General features: G+C 41.5%; 1 protein-coding gene and 1 long non-coding RNA gene across 26 annotated transcripts in view; one reads left to right on the top strand and one right to left on the bottom strand.

The window, feature by feature from the left end:
* The window catches only part of LOC132211217 (uncharacterized), a 1,824,365-nt gene that overhangs the window by 31,003 nt on the left and 1,773,676 nt on the right, over positions 1 to 19,686 (bottom strand). The gene's annotated exons all lie outside the window — the stretch shown is intronic.
* The window catches only part of PARD3 (par-3 family cell polarity regulator), a 780,879-nt gene that overhangs the window by 586,406 nt on the left and 174,787 nt on the right, over positions 1 to 19,686 (top strand). Inside the window, exon 23 of one of the 25 annotated variants that reach the window (XM_059655882.1) lies at positions 14,630 to 14,737. The exons of the other annotated variants lie outside the window; for them this stretch is intronic. Coding sequence (XP_059511865.1) covers positions 14,630 to 14,660 — 31 coding nt within the window. The 3' untranslated portion in view covers positions 14,661 to 14,737. Of the gene's footprint in view, positions 1 to 14,629; positions 14,738 to 19,686 lie in introns of those variants that run through there. 25 annotated transcript variants of the gene reach the window in all.

Below are 19,686 nucleotides of genomic sequence, written 5' to 3'. Positions count from 1 at the left end.
CCAATCCCCCCTCCCCCACGGACCCTGCTCTGTGTGTGACAGGGTAGAGCCATAACCTCCCCATCGGCCCTGCCCTGAGTGTGACAGTGGCGGCACCCCAACCCCCTGATCGGCCCTGCTCTGTGGGTGACAGGGGGCAGTGCCCCAACTCCCCTATGGGCTTTACTCTGTGACAGGGGGGAGCTTCCCAACCCCCTGATCGACCCTGCTCTGGCCATGACAGGATAAGGAGCCCCAACCCCCCTGATGGGCCCTGCTCTGTGCGTGACAGGGGGCAGCACCCCAACCCCCGGATTGGCCCTGCTCTGTGCGTGACAGGGAGTGGCGCCACAACCTCCCCATCGACCCTGCCTTGAGTGTGACAGGGGGCGGTGCCCCAACCCCCCAATCGGCCCTACCCTGAGTGTGACTGAGGGTGGCATCACAACCTCCCGATCCGCCCTGCTCTGTGCATGACACGGGGTGGCACCCAACTCCCCAATCGGCCCTGCTCTGAGCCCGACCAGGGGCTGCACCTAGGGATTGGGCCTGCCCTCTGCCACCCGGGAGCAGGCCTAAGCCAGCAGGGCGTTATCTCCCGGCGGGTCCCAGACTGCGAGAGGGCACAGGCCAGGCTGAGGAACACCCCCGTCCCCCCGAGTGCACAAATTTTTGTGCACCAGGCCTCTAGTATCCTATCTAATAAAAGAGAAAAATGGTAATTGGCGTACGACGATACCCTTTTCATTGGCTAATCAGGGCTATATGCAAATTAACTGCCAACTATGATTGGCAGTTAACTGCCAACTATGATTGGCAGTTAACTGCCAACTAAGATTGGCAGTTAACTGCCAACAAGATGGCGGTTAATTTGCATATGTAAGCACAATGCAGGGAGGCGAAAGGGAAAGCAGGAAGAAGCCCCCTGCCACTGACAGTGATCGGAAACCCAGGGGGGAGCTAAGAGCTGGGGGGCAGGGCAAAGGCGGCCCTGGGGCCGCCTTTGCCCTGCCCCCCAGCCATGATCGGAGAATTGGGCACCTTTGCCGCCCTGGCCATTGATAGCAGGAAGTAGGGGTGGAGCCAGCGATGGGAGCTGGGCAGGGTCGAAGCTGGCAGTCCCGGGAGCTAGGGGTCCCTTGCCTGGGCCTAAAGCGAAGCCCACGATCGCCGGGCCGCTGCAGCTGTGGGTCCCCGCTGCCCGGGCCGAACGCCTAGGCCAGAGGCCTCAGGCCTGGTCAAGGGGCCGATCCGGTGATTGGTGATCGGAGGGTGATGAGGGTCAACTCCTCTGGCCAAGGCATCAGGCCTGGGCGGGGGGCGGAGCCGGGGATTGGGGGGATATGATGGTCCCCTTGCCCAGGCCTGAAGCCTGGGTCAGAGGCGTCAGGCTTGGGCGGGGCGTGGAGCAAGCGATCAGAGGGAGATGGGGGTCCCCTGCCCAGGTATGATTCCTGGGCCAGAGGCCTCAGGCCTGGGCGGGGGCCAGAGCCAGTGATCAGGGGGAGATGGGGGTCCCCTGTCCAAGCCTGACACCTCTGGCGGAGGCGTCAGGCCTGGGCAAGGGGCCGATCAGGCGATCGGAGGGTGATGGGGGTCTGTGCCTCTGGCGGAGGCGTCAGGCCTGGGCAAGGGGCCGATCCTGCGATTGGAGGGTGATGGGGGTCAACGCCTGAGGGCTCCCAGTATGTGAGAGGGGGCAGGCTGGGCTGAGGGACACTCCCCTCCCCACACACACCCAGTGCACGAATTTCGTGCACCGGGCCCCTAGTTATATATAATAAACATTAATATTTCAAGAAAAATAATTTAAATATAATAATGTTACCAAACTGTACTAACATAGTATAATATTAAAAAAGTTGTAGGAAATATTAAAAATCTACAAATACAGGATTACTTGTATTATATTCTAAAGTATTTTTTTTCCTGTGGCTCCATTTTTGTTCATCAGTTTATGTTATTCATTATATTCCACAAGTGAGTGACATCATGTGATATATATCTTTCTCCAACTGGCTAATTTCACTTAGCATAATACTTTCCACGTCTATCCATGCAGTTGAAAATGGTAAGAGTTCTTTCTTATTTACAGCAGTGTAATATTCCATTGTGTAGATGTACCACAGTTTTCTAATCCACTCATATGCTGATGGGCACTTAGGCTGTTTGCAAATCTTAGCTATTGTAAATTGTGCTGCTATGAACATAGGGGTGCATATATCCTTTCTGATTGGTGTTTCTTTTTTCTTGGGATATATTCCTAGAAGTGGGATTACTGGGTCAAATGGGAGTTCCATTTTTAATTTTTTGAGGAAACACTATATACTGTTTTCCACAGTGGCTGCACAAGTCTGCATTCCCACCAGCAGTGCACAAGGGTTCCTTATTCTCTGCATCCTGGCCAGCACTTGTTTGTTGATTTGTTGATGATAGCCATTCTGACAGGTGTGAGATGGTACCTCATTGTTGTTTTGATTTGCATCTCTCAGATGATTAGTGACTTTGAGCATGTTTTCATATGTCTCTTGGCCTTCTGTATGTCCTCTTTCGAAAAGATTCTATTTAGGTCCTTTGCCCATTTTCTGATTGGATTGTTTTTCTTCCTTTTGTTAGGTTGTATGAGTTCCTTGTAAATTTTGGAGATTAAACCCTTATCGGGAGTGACATTGGCAAATATGTTCTCCCTTGCAGTGGGCTTTCCTGTTATTTTGTTGATGGTTTCTTTTGCTGTGCAGAAGATTTTTTTTTTTTATGTAGTCTCATAAAAAGTTTATTTTCTCTTTAGTTTCCATTATCCTATGACATATGACATATGTCTGCTATTTTGCTGCCTATGGCTTCTTCTAAGATATTTATGCTTTCCTGTCTTATGTTTCAGTCCTTTATCCATTTTGAGTTTATTTTTGTGTATGTTGTAAGTTGGTGGTCTAGTTTCATTTTTTTGCATGTATTTGTCCAATTTTCCTGATATCATTTATTGAAGTGACTATCTTGACTCCATTGTATGCTCTTGCCTCCTTTGTCAAATATTAATTGAGTATAATGGCTTGGGTCGACTTCTAAGTTGTCTGTTCTGTTTCATTGGTCTATATGTATTTTCTTGTGCCAGTACCATGCAGTTTTGAAAACAGTGGCATTTTAATATAGCTTGATATCTGGTATTGTGATTCCTCCAACTTTGTTCTTTTTTCTCAGGACTGCTGCAGCTATTTGGGTTTTTTGAAATTCCAGATGAATTTTTGGAGAGTTTGTTCTAGGTCTGTGAAATACTCCATTGGTATTTTAATGGGGATTGCGTTGAATCTATAGATTGCTTTGGGAAATATGGACATTTTAATGATGTAGATTCTATCAATCCATGAACACGCTATATTCTTTCATTTGTTTATGTCTTCCTCTATCTATTTTTTTTCAACATCATGTAGTTTTCCTAGTACAGGTCTTTTACCTCCTTAGTTAAGTTTATTCCAGGTATCTTAATTTTTTTGGTGCAATGGTAAACAGGATTGTTTTTTTACTTTCTTTTTCTGTGAGTTCAATATCTTACGTAATAATAGACAAACATGTAAATTAACCATCCCTCCGCTACACTCACCAGCCAATCAGGTGAGTGTGCAAATTAACCCAACAAAGATGGCAGTTAATTTGCATACATAGGGGCGAAGCAGCGGAGTGAAGACTGAAGGCTCCATCTGGAGCCACGAAGACTGAAGGCTCCGTCTGGAGCTGCGAAGACTGAAGGCTCTGGCTGGAGCGAAGGCCTGGGTCCCGGGTGCCAGAGGAAAACTGGTGCTGGCAGCCAGGGGAAGGGAAGGCCTATTGTACGAATCTCTTTGTGCAATGGGCCTCTAGTCCTATATACTAAAAGCCTCATATACTAAGTGTCCAGTCGTCTAGTCATCCATTCAACCAATCAAAGCATAATATGCTAATGATATGCTAAGGCTGCTCAACTGCTTGCTATGACATGCACTGACCACCAGGGGGCAGTCAACCAGTCACTATGATGTGCACTGACTACCATGGGGAAGACACTCCAACTGGTAGGTTAGCTTACTGCTAGAATCTGGCCGATCAGGACTGAGCAAGATGGGCCGGACATGCCCTGGAGCCCTCCAGTGATCCCTCCCCAGCTGGCCAATCTCTTGCATCCCTTCCTGGCCCCAATTGTGCACTGGTGTAGTCCCTCGGCATGGCCTGCTCCCTCTCACAATCCAGGACCCCTCGGGGATGTCAGAGAGCCAGTTTCAACCCAATCCTGCAGGCCAGGCTGAGGGACCTCACTAGTGCATGAATTTGTGCACCAGGCCTCTAGCTGGTGTATAAAAAAGGCGTAGATTTCTGGATGTTAATTTTGTATCCTGCTACATTGCCAAATTCATTTATTACATCTGGTAGTTTTTTGATGGAGTCTTTAGGGTTTTCGATGTACAATATCATGTCACTTTTACTTCTTCTTTTCCAATTTGGATGTCTTTTATTTTTTCTTCTTGTCGGATTGCTATGGCTAGCACTTCCAGTACTATGTTGAACAGGAGTGGTGAAAGTGGGCATCCTGTCTTGTTTCTGTTCTTAGGGGATATAGGGGAAATGGTTTTAGTTTTTGCCCATTGAGTATAATGTTGGCTGTATGTCATTTATGTCCTTCGTCATGTTGATATATGCTCCCTCTATTCCCACTTTGCTGATAGTTTTTATCAAAAATGGGTGTTGCATTTTGTTGAAATTTTTCTCTGCATCTATTGATATGATCATGTGATTTTTGTCTTTCAATTTGTTTATGTTATGTATCACATTTATTAATTTGCAAATATTGTACTAGCCTTGCATCCCTGGAAGAAATCCCACTTGATCATGGTGTATGATCTTTTTAATGTATTGCTGGATATGATTTGCTAATATTCTGTTGAGCATTTTGGCATGTATGTTTACCAGAGATATTGGCCTATAATTCTCTTTCTTTTTAGTGTCTTTATCTGGTTTTGGAATGAGGCTAATGCTGGCCTTATAAAAAGAGTTTGGAAGTGTCCTGCCTCTTGGATTTTCTGAAATAGTTTGAGGAGTATAGGTGTTAGTTCTTCTTTGAATGTTTGGTAAAACTCCTTCCTTCTACTTACTCTGGACTTTTTGTTGTTGTTGTTCTCTTTCTAGTTCTTTAGTTTGTAGAATTAAATAGTTTATTGCTGATTTTTCTTGTTTTTTGAGGAATGCCTGTAGTGTTAATGACCTCCCTCTCAGGACTGCTTTTGCTGTGTCCCAGAGATTTTGGGTTGTTCTGTGTTCATTTTCATTTGTTTTCAGGAAGTTTTTTATTTATTTCTTGATCTCATTGCTAACCCATTCATCCTATCTAATAAAGAGGGATTATGCTAATTGACCCTCACTGTCACAAAGATGGCAGCGCCAATAAGGAGGAAATATGCTAATTGACTGCCCCACCCTCAAAGATGGCAGTGCCCACAGCCAATAAGGAGGGAATATACTAATTGACTGCCACATCCTCAAATATGGTGGCACCCACAGCCAGAAGATGGCTGGCAGGGGAGGGAAGTTGGGGGCAACCAGACCTTCAGGGGAGGGTAGTTGCGGGACCAGGCCTGCAGGGGAGGGCCATTGGGGGCAACCAGGCCTTCAGGGGAGGGCAGTTAGGAGCAACCGGGCCAGCAGGGGAGGGCAGTTAGGGGTGATTGGGCGAGCAGGGGAGCAGTTAGGTATCAGTCATGTTGGCAGGGGAGTGGTTAGGGGTGATCAGGCTGGCAGGCAGAAGCAGTTAGGGGCAATCAGGCAGGCAGGCGAGTGGTTGGGATTGTACAGTTCTATGCATTTGTCCCCCCCAAAAGGTATTTCGTCTAGAGCATTTCTTTTATTTTTAAAAAATACACACATTTTTTTCATTTTATTTTTTTCCATCACTATTCATTCCCTCTATACTCTTTCCACCTCCACCCACCCTGCCTCTCCCTCCTGCAATTGTATCCTAGAGCATTTCTAAGACATTTACAACTCAAGGGAGAGATAATTTTTTTTAAAAAGGATCAGAGAAATGTACATTTAGGTTTGTTTGTTTGTTTGCAGAGAGTAAGATGCCATTAAATGGTTATATTTCTAATCCAAAAAGTGGGGACTTAGTGCATCTGTGAAGTACTTCTTCACAAACTGGGAATTTAATATAAATTTGACTTAGAAATAATGTCATCACCTCTGTTGTCTTTTTCTGTCAGAGAGAAAAACTGTAGAAAAGTGTTTCTTAGACTTGTGTAGTGTAGAGACTCTTAAAAGGAAAGTCTTTCGATACTGCCATATAGAATTCAGTTGTTTTGATTAAAATGTTACTTAAATATATAAAAATAAAATATGACTAAACTCATTCTGCTTATAGCCATTATAGAACTGTAAAACCAAACATCTTTACAAGTTAAATATAAACATAACAGCAAAACCATTACATTCAAATGAGCGACAGTAATTTAATATGGTCAATAATGTGCGTGTTTTTAATCTAAACTCTTTCACAAATCATAAATATGGTGGCTGCTGTGTGGCAGGTTCCTTTGAGATTATTTGCCTGAATCTACAAGCCAGGGGCTGCCTCTACTTTTCTTAGTCCAGTCTTGCAGTTCCTTTGCAGGTCTGTATGTGGTGATCTTCGACCTGTGTATGCTTCATCAATGCATCATTTATGCAGCAAGTCCAACTTGCTTCTATTTTCATTAAAAGACGTAGAAGTGAATAGACAGTGAAAGTAACATTTCTTGATCCCTCATATTTGTAAACTCAAATGGAGACAGTGAAATAACATACCAATAAGATGACCTAGAATATGCTTCTGTTAACTCTTTAAAAAATAATTATTTAAATGGAAAATAAAACTGAAAGGTCCTCAGAGAGTATAGCTTATATGAAGAATATACATGACAAAGAAATTCCTATCAATTAACTAAATTTCACCCAAATTTGCAATTGGTGTCTGATGAACTTTATAATTCGGATTTTTTTATTTTATGGGAGTCTAGGCAGTCAGTTGACAATCTGAAGCATAGCCTGAATTTGTTCTGAGATTTTCCTTGTTCGGTGAGAAAGCGGTATTCTGAATTTCATTGCTTAATCAGTTTGATTAATCTTATAGTCAGAAATGTGGACCTGGTAGCCCCACATGGAAATAGCCAGGGATAATGTATTAAATAGTGTGAATTTAATGTTGAAATAGGACACTCTCTTGATTTCATGTGTTATTTATAAAATACTTTTTATAGGAAAGCTTCATATGATGTCTAGAAATATTTTCATGCCTGTTTAATCTGATTGACTCATGAGCTATTATCTGACTGTATGCTTTGGTCACAATGTCACTGTTGCCAGTATTTTGTATTTTTCATGCCCTTGGTAACATTTTGATTTTTCCAAGAGAAGCTGACCCTGCCCTTCTGTTGTATATGAATAACAAGGCTGAAACCCACAGAATTGTTGGTGTACTTATCTTTTATCTTGCTCATAACCAGAGATCTCAAGATTTAGCTATTGTAAATAATTCATAATTCTGTATTTCTTTGGCAAGAGTGCATTTTCTATTTGGTTTTTGTGTCTTCAGCTGGTGAGAATGCAGTCTGATATGGTACTCTCTCTTTTCCCCTCTTTCTCCTCCACTGTGGAAGACACTTATAGTTGCCTGTCTTATACCTCTTCTCTTTTCTTCCTTACTTAATAGAATCCTAATTTTGTTCAGGCTATCAATGTGCCCAGCTAAAAATTTCAATATCCCAGGCTCCCCTGTAGTAAAAGGTGACCATGTGACTAATGGTCTAGGATTGGACTTCCTTACAAAGCTTTTTTCTGATTAAAGTGGCTCCGATTCAGCTTTTTCCCTTCGCCATTCTTCCTTCTCCCTTCCTGGAATTTTGATGGGTGCTCCAAGGTGGGGTTCACATGAAGGCCACATGGAGCAAGAAATAAACAGCCTCATCTATTCCTGGCAGGTGCAGCCTCTATTCCTTATTATCTTTGGAACTGAGCCCCTTACTTTTTTTAAAGTATGTCTTTATTGATTTCAGAGACAGGAGGGGAGAAGGAAAGAGAGACAGAAACATCAATGAGAAAGAAACATGATATCCCCAACTGGGTATCAGGCCCACAACCCAGGCATGTGCCCTGACTGGGAATCAAACTGGCAACCTCCTGGCTCATGGGATGATGCTCAACTAACTGAGCCACACCTGCTGCATATGAGCCCCTTACTTTTTAAATCACCCTCCATTAGCTTTCTATTTCATGGAGCCACAACCAATCTGAGTGCAGTGATCATGCACATAGGAGCTCAAAGGAAATTATCATTTTTAGATAAAAAGAATTGTCTACATATTGGAGAACTATGCCCTGGTCAAACATCTCCACAGTATTTTGTAAAATCAAATAATGGTCAGAACTCTCCATTGCTGCTCAATTTTTTGTTTTTTGTTTAGCTTTTACTTAAAGAAGTGTTATAAATCAGGTTTACTAGCATAGATCCTTAACTCTGATATACTACTATCTGCAGGGAACTCCTCCCGCTAGCAACAATTCTGCTCTAAAGTAGGAGACAGCTGAGTGTGAAGTACAAGAGCATGAACTATGGAGCCACACTGCCTGCATTTGATTCTGGGCTTTTCCACCATCAGCTGGGTGAACTCTATGCTTTATTTTCCTCATCTGCAAAATGGGATAATAACAGACTCAGACCTCTTGAGCTTAGGGAGGACTGAGTGTGTTAGCACGCATAAAGCATTTAGCATAGTACCTTGTCCACAGTAAGCACTGTTGAAGTGTTTGATGTTGCTATTGTTAGTTAGGAAACAGGCATTTGGTCTCAGGAAAGCACTGCACTCTTATCTGGATGCAGAAACAAGCAAGGAATAAAACAGAAATGAATAAAAATAGGTTTTATTCCTTATACTTTACAAAGTTTGGGGATGCAACTCAGTGGATACCTCTTCAGTCATTAAATAGCTTGACCTCTAAGTGTTCTCCATAAATCACATCATATCTTGAACAGTTTTCTCTTTAACTTAGGAGTTACTGAGTTCAGTAGAACAAATGCCTTGACAGTATAAATGTTTGGAATAAAAGTGCTGCAAATGGCTTATCTGAGAGTGACTAAGGGGATAGTGGTGTAAAAACATGATCTCAATCAATTTCCATCTGTCCTTTGACAATTTGGAAGTCTCCATTTTTTACTTTTATGGAATTATTTGAAGTTCTTCATATTCTACTTTCATAAAATTCTTGCTGATTCCAAGCTTATAATGCTCAATGGAGATATGGAGGCTTAAACAGCTCAAACCTTGTCTAAAATGTTGATATTCCTATTTATATCATTATCTCTAGGCAGGGCAGGCAGGCAAGAATCTTGATTTTTAAAAATTAAATATATTTGGATAATATTGGTTAATATTTTATAAGTTTCAGGTGTACAACTTTATCACACAACATCTACTCCACTGTGTCTCCCATCACTTAAAATCTAATAACCTTCCATATGTTTGACCCCTTTTACCCTCTTTGTCCTATCCCTACCCTCTGGTAACCATCCTTCTGCCATTCTGTTGTCTGTGTCTATGAGTTTGTTCACTTGTTGCTTTTTGTCTTATATCCCACATAAGTAAAATCATATAGTTCTTGTCCTTTTCTATCTGACTTATTTTACTTATGACACTCTCACGATCCATTCATGTTGTCACAAATAGCAGTATTTCATCTTTTTTTGGCTGGGTAGTATTCCTTGTATATATGTACTATATCTTTATCCAATTATCCATCAAAGGATACTTCAGTTATTTTCATGTTTTGGTTATTGTGAATAATGCTGAATGAACATAGGGATACATATTTTCTTTATGAATAAGTATTTTCAAATTTTGCGGGTAACCATAAGAGGGATTGCTGGGCCCTATGATATCTCTATTTCTTTTTTTCTTTTTTTGAGGAGCTTCTATACTGTTTTCCATAGTGACTGCACCAATTTATATTCCTCTCCAATGCTTTTTATTTCTTGTTTTATTGATAATAGCGATTGTAACAGATGTTAGGTGGTATCTCATTGAAGTTTTGATTAGGGTTTCCCATAGAACTAGTGATGTTAAACATGTTTTCATTTATCTGCTGGCTGTCTCTATGTCTTCCTTGGAAAAGTCTCTATTCAGGTCCTTTGCCCATTTTTTAAATTGGATTGTTTGTGTTTTTGTTGTTGCATTGTATTTGTTCTTTATATATTCTGGATATTAGCCCCTTATCAGAGGTATCATTTGCATATATCTTTTTCCATTTAGTTAGTTGCTTTTTTAAAATCCCCACAAAAGATATGCTCTCATTGATATGAGGGAGGGAGGGAGAGAGGGAGGGAGGGAGGGAGGGGAAGAGAGAGAGAGAGAGAGAGAGAGAGAGAAACATCGATCAATTGCCTCCCAAACATGCCCCAACTAAGAATCAAACCCAAAACCTTTTGATGCATGGGACTGCACTCCAACCAACTGAGCCACACTGGCCAGGGCTGCTTTTTTGTTTTGTTTATTTTTCATTTGCTGTGCAGAAGCTTTTTAGTTTGATGTAGTTCCATTCATTTATTTTTCTTTTACATCCATTGCCTTTGGGGTCAAGTTAACAAAAACCCCTCTGAGACCAAAGTTCATAAGTTTAGTGCCTATATTTCCTTTTATGTATTTAATTGTTTCAGGTCTTATGTTCAAGTCTTTTATCCATTTTGAGTTAATTATTGTGTATGGTGTCAGACAGTAGTCTAGTTTCATTCTTTTGCTTTGACTTTCCAGTTTTCCCAGCACCATTTATTCAAGAGGCTTTCTTGCCTCCATTGTTTTCTCTGCCTCCTTTTTCAAAAATTAGTTACCTATATATGTGTAGGTTTATTTCTGGGCTCAGATTCTACCAAACATTAAAAGATGTAATACCTATCCATCTCAAATTTTTCCAAAATATTAAAGAGGAGGCAATGCTTCTAATTCATTTTACAAGGTCAACGTTACCCTGATACTAAAACCTGGCAAGGACAACACAAAGAACAAAAATTATAGGCCAGTATCTCTGATGAATACAGATGCAAAAATCCTAAACAAAGTACTGGCAAAATCAAATACAACAATAAATTAAAAAGATAATAATACATCACTATCTAGTGGGGTTCATGCCAGGGATGAAAAGATGGTTCAGCATACAAAAATTAATCAATGTGAACCCCACCTTAACAAAATAAAAGATAAAAATTATATGATTTATATCAATAGATACAGAAAGAGCATTTGACAACATCCATTTGTGATTAAAACATTTAATAAAATGGGGATAAAAGGAAAGTACCTCAATGTAATAAAGGCCATCTATAACAAACTCTCTGCCAATATCATACTCAGTGGTGAAAACAATGAAAGCTTTTCCTCTTAGGAATAAGACAAGGATGTCCATTCTCACTACTGTTGTTCAACATAGCACTAGAAGTCCTAGCCAGGGCAGTCAAGAAAAAGAAATAAAAAGTATCCATGTAGGGAATGAAGAAGTAAAACTCACTTTTTACAGATAATATGATTGTATATCTAGAAAACCCTAAATGCTCCACTAAAGGACTATAAGAAACAATAAACAAATATAGTAAAGTTGCAGGATACAAAATCAGTTTATAAAAATCCATTGTGTTTCCATGTACTAAAAATGAAATACCAGAAAAAGAACTGAAGAAAATGATCCCATTTACAATTGCAACAAAAAGGATAAAACACCTAGGCATAAACTTAACAAAGGAAGTGAGACCTGTATACTGAAAACTATAAGACATTGTAGAAAGAAATTGAAGACACAAAGAAATGGAAATATATTCTGTGCTCATGGATTAGAAGAAAAAACATTGTTAACATGGTCATATCTATAAAGCAATATACAGATTTAATGCAATCCCTGTCAAAATCCTAATGGCATTTTTCACAGAAATAGAACAAAAACAACAAAAAATCCTCAAATATGTATGGAACCACAGAAGACCCTGAATAGCCAAAGCAATCCTGAGGAAAAAGAACAAAGACGGAGGGAACACATTCCCTGACTTCACACTATATTATAGAGATCTTATAACCAAAACTATTGCCTTGGCGGGAATCACGATCTTAAGAACTGTCACAGACAGTGTTCCAAAATAGTGACTTTTCAAATTTTAGCACATATACAAAGGACCTGGATGACATGCTTTGCACAGATGCAGTTTTGTTGACCTCCTCTCAGAAGAAGTATTCTGATTCAGTAGATCTGCTTGGGGGCTAAGAACCCACCTTTTCTTTTCTTTTTTTAAATTTATTTATTTTTGGTGCCCATGACTGGAATGGAACCTGGGATCCTTGAGTTCACAGGCCAACGCTCTATCCACTGAGCCAAACCAGTCAGGACATTCTTCTTTTCTTTTGTATTTATTGTTTAAAGTATTACATATATCTCCTTTCCCTGCCCCCCCCTCCACCATTGACCCCCGCCCATTCACTCCCACCCCCGAGTGGAAGCCCCCACTGCTGCCCCAGTGTCTGTGTCCATTGGTTATGCTAATATACATGCATACAAGTCCTTTGGTTGCTCTCTAACTCCCCTCCCATCCCCTGCCATTTGTCTCTGGATCTATTTCTGTTCATCCGTTTATGTTGATCATTATATCCCACATATGAGTGAGATCATGTGATATTTATCTTTCTCTCACTGACTTATTTCACTTAGCATAATGCTCTCCAGTTCCATCCATGCTGTTGCAAATGGTAAAAGTTCCTTCTTTTTTATAGCAGCATAGTATTCCATTGTGTAGATCTTCCACAGTTTTTTAATCCACTCATCTGCTGATGGGCACTTAGGCTATTTCCAAATCTTAGCTATTGTAAATTGTGCTGCTATGAACATGGGGGTGCATATATCCTTTCTGATTGGTGTTTCTGGTTTCTTGGGATATAGTCCTAGAAGTGGGATTACTGAGTCAAATGGGAGTTCCATTTTTAATTTTTTGAGGAAACGCCATACTGTTTTCCACAGTGGCTGCACCAGTCTGCATTCCCACCAGCAGTGCACAAGGGTTCCTTTTTCTCTGCGTCCTGGCCAACACTTGTCTTTTCTTGATTTGTTGATGATAGCCATTCTGACAGGTGTGAGATGGTACCTCATTGTTGTTTTGATTTGCATCTCTCAGATGATTAGTGACTTTGAGCATGTTTTCATATGCCTCTCAGCTTTCTGTATGTCCTCTTTAGAAAAGTGTCTATTTAGGTCCTTTGCCCATTTTTTGATTGGATTGTTTCTCTTCTTTTTTTTAAGTTGTATGAGTTCCCTATAACTTTTGGAGATTAACATTGGCAAATATGTTCTTCCATGCAGTGAGCTTTCTTGTTGTTTTATTGATGGTTTCTTTTGCTGTGCAGAAGCTTTTTATTTTGATGTAGTCCCATTTGTTTATTTTCTCTTTAGTCTCCATTGCCCTAGGTGCTGTGTCTGTAAAGATATTGCTATAGCATATGTATGCTATTTTGCTACCTATGGAGTCTTGTAGGATTTTTATGGTTTCCTGTCTTACATTTAGGTCTTTTAGCCATTTTGAGTTTGTTTTTGTGTATGGTGTAAGTTGGTGATCTAGTTTCATTTTTTTTTTTTGCATGTATCTGACCAAATTTTCCAACACCATTTATTGAAGAGACTATCTTGACTCCTTTGTACCCTCTTTCCTCCTTTATCAAATATTAATTGAGCATAATGGCTTGGGTTGATTTCTGGGTTCTCTGTACTATTCCATTGGTCTATATGTCCGTTCTTGTGCCAGTACCAGGCAGTTTTGAGAACTGTGGCTTGGTAATATAGCTTCATATCTGGTATTGTAACCCCTCCAACTTTGTTCTTCTTTCTCAGGATTGCTGCGGATATTTGGGGTCTTTTTTCATTCCATATGAATTTTTGGAGTGTTTGTTCTAGGTCTTTGAAATATGCCATTGGTATTTTAGTGGGGATTGCATTGAATCTGTAGATTGCTTTGGGTAATATGGATATTTTAATGATGTTGATTCTACCAATCCATGAACATGGTATGTTCTTCCACTTGCTTATGTCCCATAGATTTTGGATTGTTGTGATCATTGTCTTTTTTTACCAGGATGTTTTTTACTTTGATCTTTTTCTTAACCCAATCATTGTTTAATAGCATGCTATTTATCCTCCAAGTGTTTGATTTTTTTCATTGTATTTACTGTAGTTGATTTCTAATTTTATGCCATTGTGATCTGAGAAGATACTTGATATAATTTCTATCTTCTTGATTTGGAAGAGACTTTGCCTGTATTCCAATATGTGGTCTGTCTTTGAAAATGACCCATGTGCACTTGAGAAGAATGTAGATTCTGTGGCTTTGGGGTGAAATGTTCTGAAGATATCAATTAATTCCATCTGATCTAGTGAGTCAATTTAGGATTGACGTTTCTTTGCTGATTTTTTTGTTTAGAGGATTTATCCAGTGGTGTTAGTGGAGTATTAAAGTCCCGTACTATGACTGTATTGCTGTCGATATCTCCCTTGATATCATCCAGAAGTTTTTTTTATGTATTTGGATGCTCTTATATTGGGTGCATATATGTTTACCAGAGTTATATCTACTTATTAGAACCCACCTTTTCAACAAGCTCCTCAACTGACCGTGATACCGCCAGCCCATACACCCTTTGAAAAGCACTGCTCTTGGGCTAATGAAAAAATAAATTGGGACTCCAATGTAAGTTAGTTTATCAAGGTCTCTTAATAGTGAAGCTGTTAAATCCTATATAATAAAAGTCTAAAATGCAAATTGTCCCCTCGACTCGGAGTTCGACCGGGAGTTTGACCGCTCGCTATGACATGTGCTGACCACCAGGAGGTGGCACAAAATATGGCGGGCGTCCGAGATGCGGAGCTGGCAGCAGGGGGCAGTGGAAGTGCTGCTGGTCCCAATGGGCCCCGATGAGAGCAGGACTGCAGAAGAATGGTGGAGCAGGTGAGTGGGCAGTGCCAGGCCAAGGCTGGTACGAACGGGGCCCCATTGCCCCACAGATGGCGACCAGCAGCTGCGGAGGGGGACAGGGCCACCGCCCAGCTCCCAGGTGCTGAGGGAGCCGGGTGGGGGCACAATGACTCAGCCAGGGGGGGGGGGGGGGGCACGTGAGGGTCTGGGGACCCAGGGCTGTCCAGGGCCCAGAGGTCAGCTGGGATCTGTCCTTCCATGCCAGATGCTCGCATTTCAATTGCCAGCCAGGCCTAGGAACTGCACCCATGCACGAATTTTGTGCACCAGGCCTCTAGTAAATTATAATTTCCATTTTGGACACAGCTTTATCTTGGCATTAATAAATTTCCATTGTTCACCTATGACTTAATAATTATATTATTTAAAAGATCAGCCTTTCGTAATATTTGTAAACATTTTTGAGTATTTCCTTTTTTAAATTAATTAGTTTATTTTTAATCCTCACCTGAGGATATTGATTTTTTAGAGAGAGTAGAATGGAGGGAGGAGGGGCAGAGAGAGAGAGAGAGAGAAACATCAACGTGAGAGAGACACATGGATTGGTTGCCTCCTGCTTGTGTTCTAACTGGGATCAAACCTTCAACCGAAGTATGTGACCTTGACTGGGAATTGAACCCACAACTCTTCAGTCTGTGGGTCAATGCTTTAACCACTGAACAAAACTAGTCAGGGCTATTGAGTATTTCTTGACACCAAAAAATTTCTTTTCATATGAGTTATACAATTTCAATTAAAAATTTTAGTATGCTTTGAATTCTAACAAAGAAATGATGAAATAAATTTTGGTTAATAATGCTTTTTTTTTTACTTGAGGATACCATGTAATTCATATTTTTATATCCAAATACCAGAGTGTGTAGATAAAAACCTCACAGAAAGACAGCTCTAGTAGACATTTGCTAACTGTCACTATACAATCGTATGCCACCAAGAGTGCATTGTCCTCACATATAATTGAAATAGGTACTGTGCTGCTATAAATTTAAAGAGCAGGAAAATAGTAGGCTACACTCCCCCTGCTTGTTGAGGGCACCTTAATGGAAACATAAATACCATAATCATATGCTTTTTACATGTCTTTTTACCACTAAAGAGAAAAATGATGATTTTAAATGAAAAGACCTTTGTGAACTTGTTTTTCCATCATTAAAACTGGAATTCAGCTGTGTCAAAAGGAATTCTGCCAAACACAGAACAAAATTACTTTCCTTAGATACAGATAGCTATTAAATGCATGCTCTTTTGAAATGTTGGGTCATATAACAAAGTTGTATTTGCTATTCAAAAAGTCAAATACCACTTTATTTACTTATATTTACTTGGTATTATTTATCTCTGCTTTTCTTGAAATGTAAGAAAGTAATTCTCAATGTAGTCAATCTCATTGTTGCATGAGGTTTGCATGTTGGAGCTATTGCCATTGCTAATCAACGTGCTCTACCTTGGCCCATCTCCAGATCCTTAGCTGTCCATTTCTTATCGTGGCCAGCTCCATTCACCTCAGCAAATGTTCCAAACTTTGTTGTTCCTTTCAATATACATCGCATCTTCACACCTACCACCCACCTACATCTGCACCTGGGCTACATCTTTCCCTGCTTCAGAAGCAGCTCTGTGAACACTGCCAGATTTCAGCCCTATTCCTGCCTCTCAGCCCTTCCTTCAGCCTGTGCCTCTCTGCTGACACTTCCACATAGCTGGTAAACATGCTAATGTCTTTATCATGTTAAGAAAATCCTTTTTTATCCTCTATTTTCCTCCAATTTTTCCTCTTCACTTATAATCCAAACTTCTTGAAAGATTAATCTAGATTTGATATTGACTGCTGCATCTTCTTTCCCACATCTTGTTTACTCTGGTAGGCAAGGGGCCCAGAATGACAGTTCCCCAGAGATGCCCACACCTTTATCCCTGGAATTGTGATGTGTTACTTTGTATAGCAAAAAGGGCATTGCAGATCTGATTAAGTTAAAGATCTTAAAATGGGGAGATTTTCCTGGAATATCCAGATGGGACCATTGGAATCTTTGTAAGTGAATAAGGGGCCAGCAGAGTCAAAGTCAGAGAGGGTTTGGAGATGCGAGGTAGCTGCTAGCTTTGAGACAAGGATGCAAGTGGATTCTAGAAACTGGAAAAGGCCTGGCTCCCCAGAGCCTGCAGAAGGAACTCAGCCCTGCCCACACTTTGATTGGTCCTAGAGAAACCCATTTTAGACTTCAATCTCCAGAACTATCCTATATAATAAAAGGCTAATATGCAAATAGACCGAACAGTGGAACAACCAAACAACCAGTTGCTATGACATGCACTGACCACCAGGGGGTGCGTGCAGAACATGGCGGGCATCAGCAGCAGGTGGCAGAGCACGGAACATGGTGGGCATCGGCTGTGGTGGAATGATAGAGCAGATAAGAAGGGGCGCCAGACCAAGGCAGGGCGCCAGTGTCATTAGACCAAGCCTCTGGTGGTTACTGAAAATTTTTTGCTCTCATGTACCATGGTCCTGCCCAGCACTCGCACCTGCTGCCAGCACCGGCCCCACTCCGACCGGCTGCCAGTGCCAGAGCTGCTGCTCACACTCACTGCCGGTGCCCGGCGCTGGCCCCGATTGCTCAGAGCCATCAGCGGGTGGCACCAATTGCTGCTGGCACCAATCACCCCTCAGGGCTTATCCACCTCCCCCTGCTCCTGAGAAGTGATTGGGGCCTGCAGCCACCCCTCGCACCTGCAGCTGGTGCTGGAGCCACTGCTTGCACCCAGTGCTGGCACTGGCCCCAATCACCCCACGCTGTCAGCGGGTGTGAGCGGGACAGGGGCCATCAGCACGTGGGAGCAGTGGCAGGAGCTGGGCTGCAGGAAGACGGGACCAGTGGCCATGGGGGTAGGGGCCTGGTGTGAGCATGGAAGATGGGCCAAGACCCGCCCTGTGCTCACCGAAGCCTCGTGGCCCACAGTTCCTTTCAAGGTGCACGAATTCATGCACTGGGCCCCATGGAATATAATAAATGTGTATTATCATAAGGCACTAGTTTGTGGGAGCTGGTTATAGCAGTTAGTTTCCTAATGCCCCCTTGATTCCTAATTCAGTAAGCACTGCCATTCTTTTCATTCCAGATCTCTCTTTGGCATTCTTGAAACTGTTCTCTTAGCTTCCATGGGTGCTACTGCCCTCTCTTGCTTCTGCCTTCCATTCTGATTATTTCTTAACCATTTCTTTAAAATTCTCTTCCACTTGCCCTCTAATGTTGAATTCCCTAGGAAAATAGCTGCATACTACTGCTATACCCTAGGTCTGTGGTCAGCAAACTGTGGCTCACGAGCCACATGCCACTCTTTGGCCCCTTGAGTGTGGGTCTTCCACAAAATACCATGTGCGGGCGTGCACGTACAGTGAGATTGAAACTTTGTGGCCCATGCGCAGAAGTCGGTATTTTGTGGAAGAGCCGGTATTTGTGGGAGAGCCACGCTCAGGGGGCCAAAGAGCCACATGTGGCTTGTGAGCTGCAGTTTGCAGAGCCGCAGTTTGTCGACCACTGCCCTAGGTGTTCTTTTGGGTTGGTTTAGCTACCAGGTGGCACTGATACTATCCTAGCCCTCTCCTTGAAGCCCCAGGTTCCTGGAGCTAAGGACCAGCTGGGAAAGTGTGCTTCCTGTGTCTCTCAGGCACCTGAATGCCTAAACCAAACTTAATTCAAAGCCAGAGTCATCATTTTCTTTCCAAACCTCCTGTAGTTTTATGAGCCTAATGTCAGAGAATGCTATCACCACCTACACATCTGCTCAAGCCATAAGCCTTTCTTTGCATCCGGCTTTCCCCCTCCCCCCCACAGGATCAGTCAGTGATAAGGCTTACCAATTTTACATTCTAAATCACTCCAAATCTTTTCTCTCCTTCATACCACCACACATGGATACTGGCAGTAGTCTCCTAATTTTCCTCCCTGCCTTTATCCCTGCTCTCCTCAAATCCCTACTTCACCCAATAGCTGAAACTTTCTATCTAAAATAGAAATATGACATCTCATTCCCTAGTTTTAAATTACCCTATGGTAGTTTACTGTCTCCACGATGCAGTCTAAGCCCTGAGCATGGTGTTTGTGGGCTCTAAGATCCCCCTTTTCAGAGTCAGCCCTAATTATATCAGACTACGTCATATTGGTTCATGTCATACTTTTCTAATAAAGGCTCAGTTTTAAAGTGTAAATCTATACATGTGTGAATTAAATGGCTCTGGTGTTATATGTTCTGCAAATGTTAAATCTTGGTGAGTAAAAACAAGTAATCACCATTCATTAAGCTATTCTAATATAGTTAGAGATGCATCAGTGAAATTAAAGGCTGAGGTGACATAAGCAACCCAACAAATGAAATCTTAAAAGTAATGGCACCATTAATAAGGTCATGGATAATTGTAAAGCCTTCTTGTTTAATTCTTTTTGTTGATTAACATTGCCTAAAACCACAATTTGTTTGTAGAAGAAATGTGTAATGGGGTTGTTTTTTTTATATATTTATTTTAACCTTAGGGAAAGTTTAAATGTTCTGTAGAAATATGAGAATAACAAATAACAGCAAACTACTTTAGACCTTGATAGCAGTCATCAGGCAAATAGTCTTCCAGCAGAGAGTTTTAGTTTTTGTTTTAGAGTCTTTTCCTCTTC

The sequence above is a fragment of the Myotis daubentonii genome, chromosome 1 (assembly GCF_963259705.1).
Source record: "Myotis daubentonii chromosome 1, mMyoDau2.1, whole genome shotgun sequence".
Classification (NCBI taxonomy): domain Eukaryota; kingdom Metazoa; phylum Chordata; class Mammalia; order Chiroptera; family Vespertilionidae; genus Myotis; species Myotis daubentonii.
This window is presented reverse-complemented; position numbering and strand designations above follow the sequence as displayed.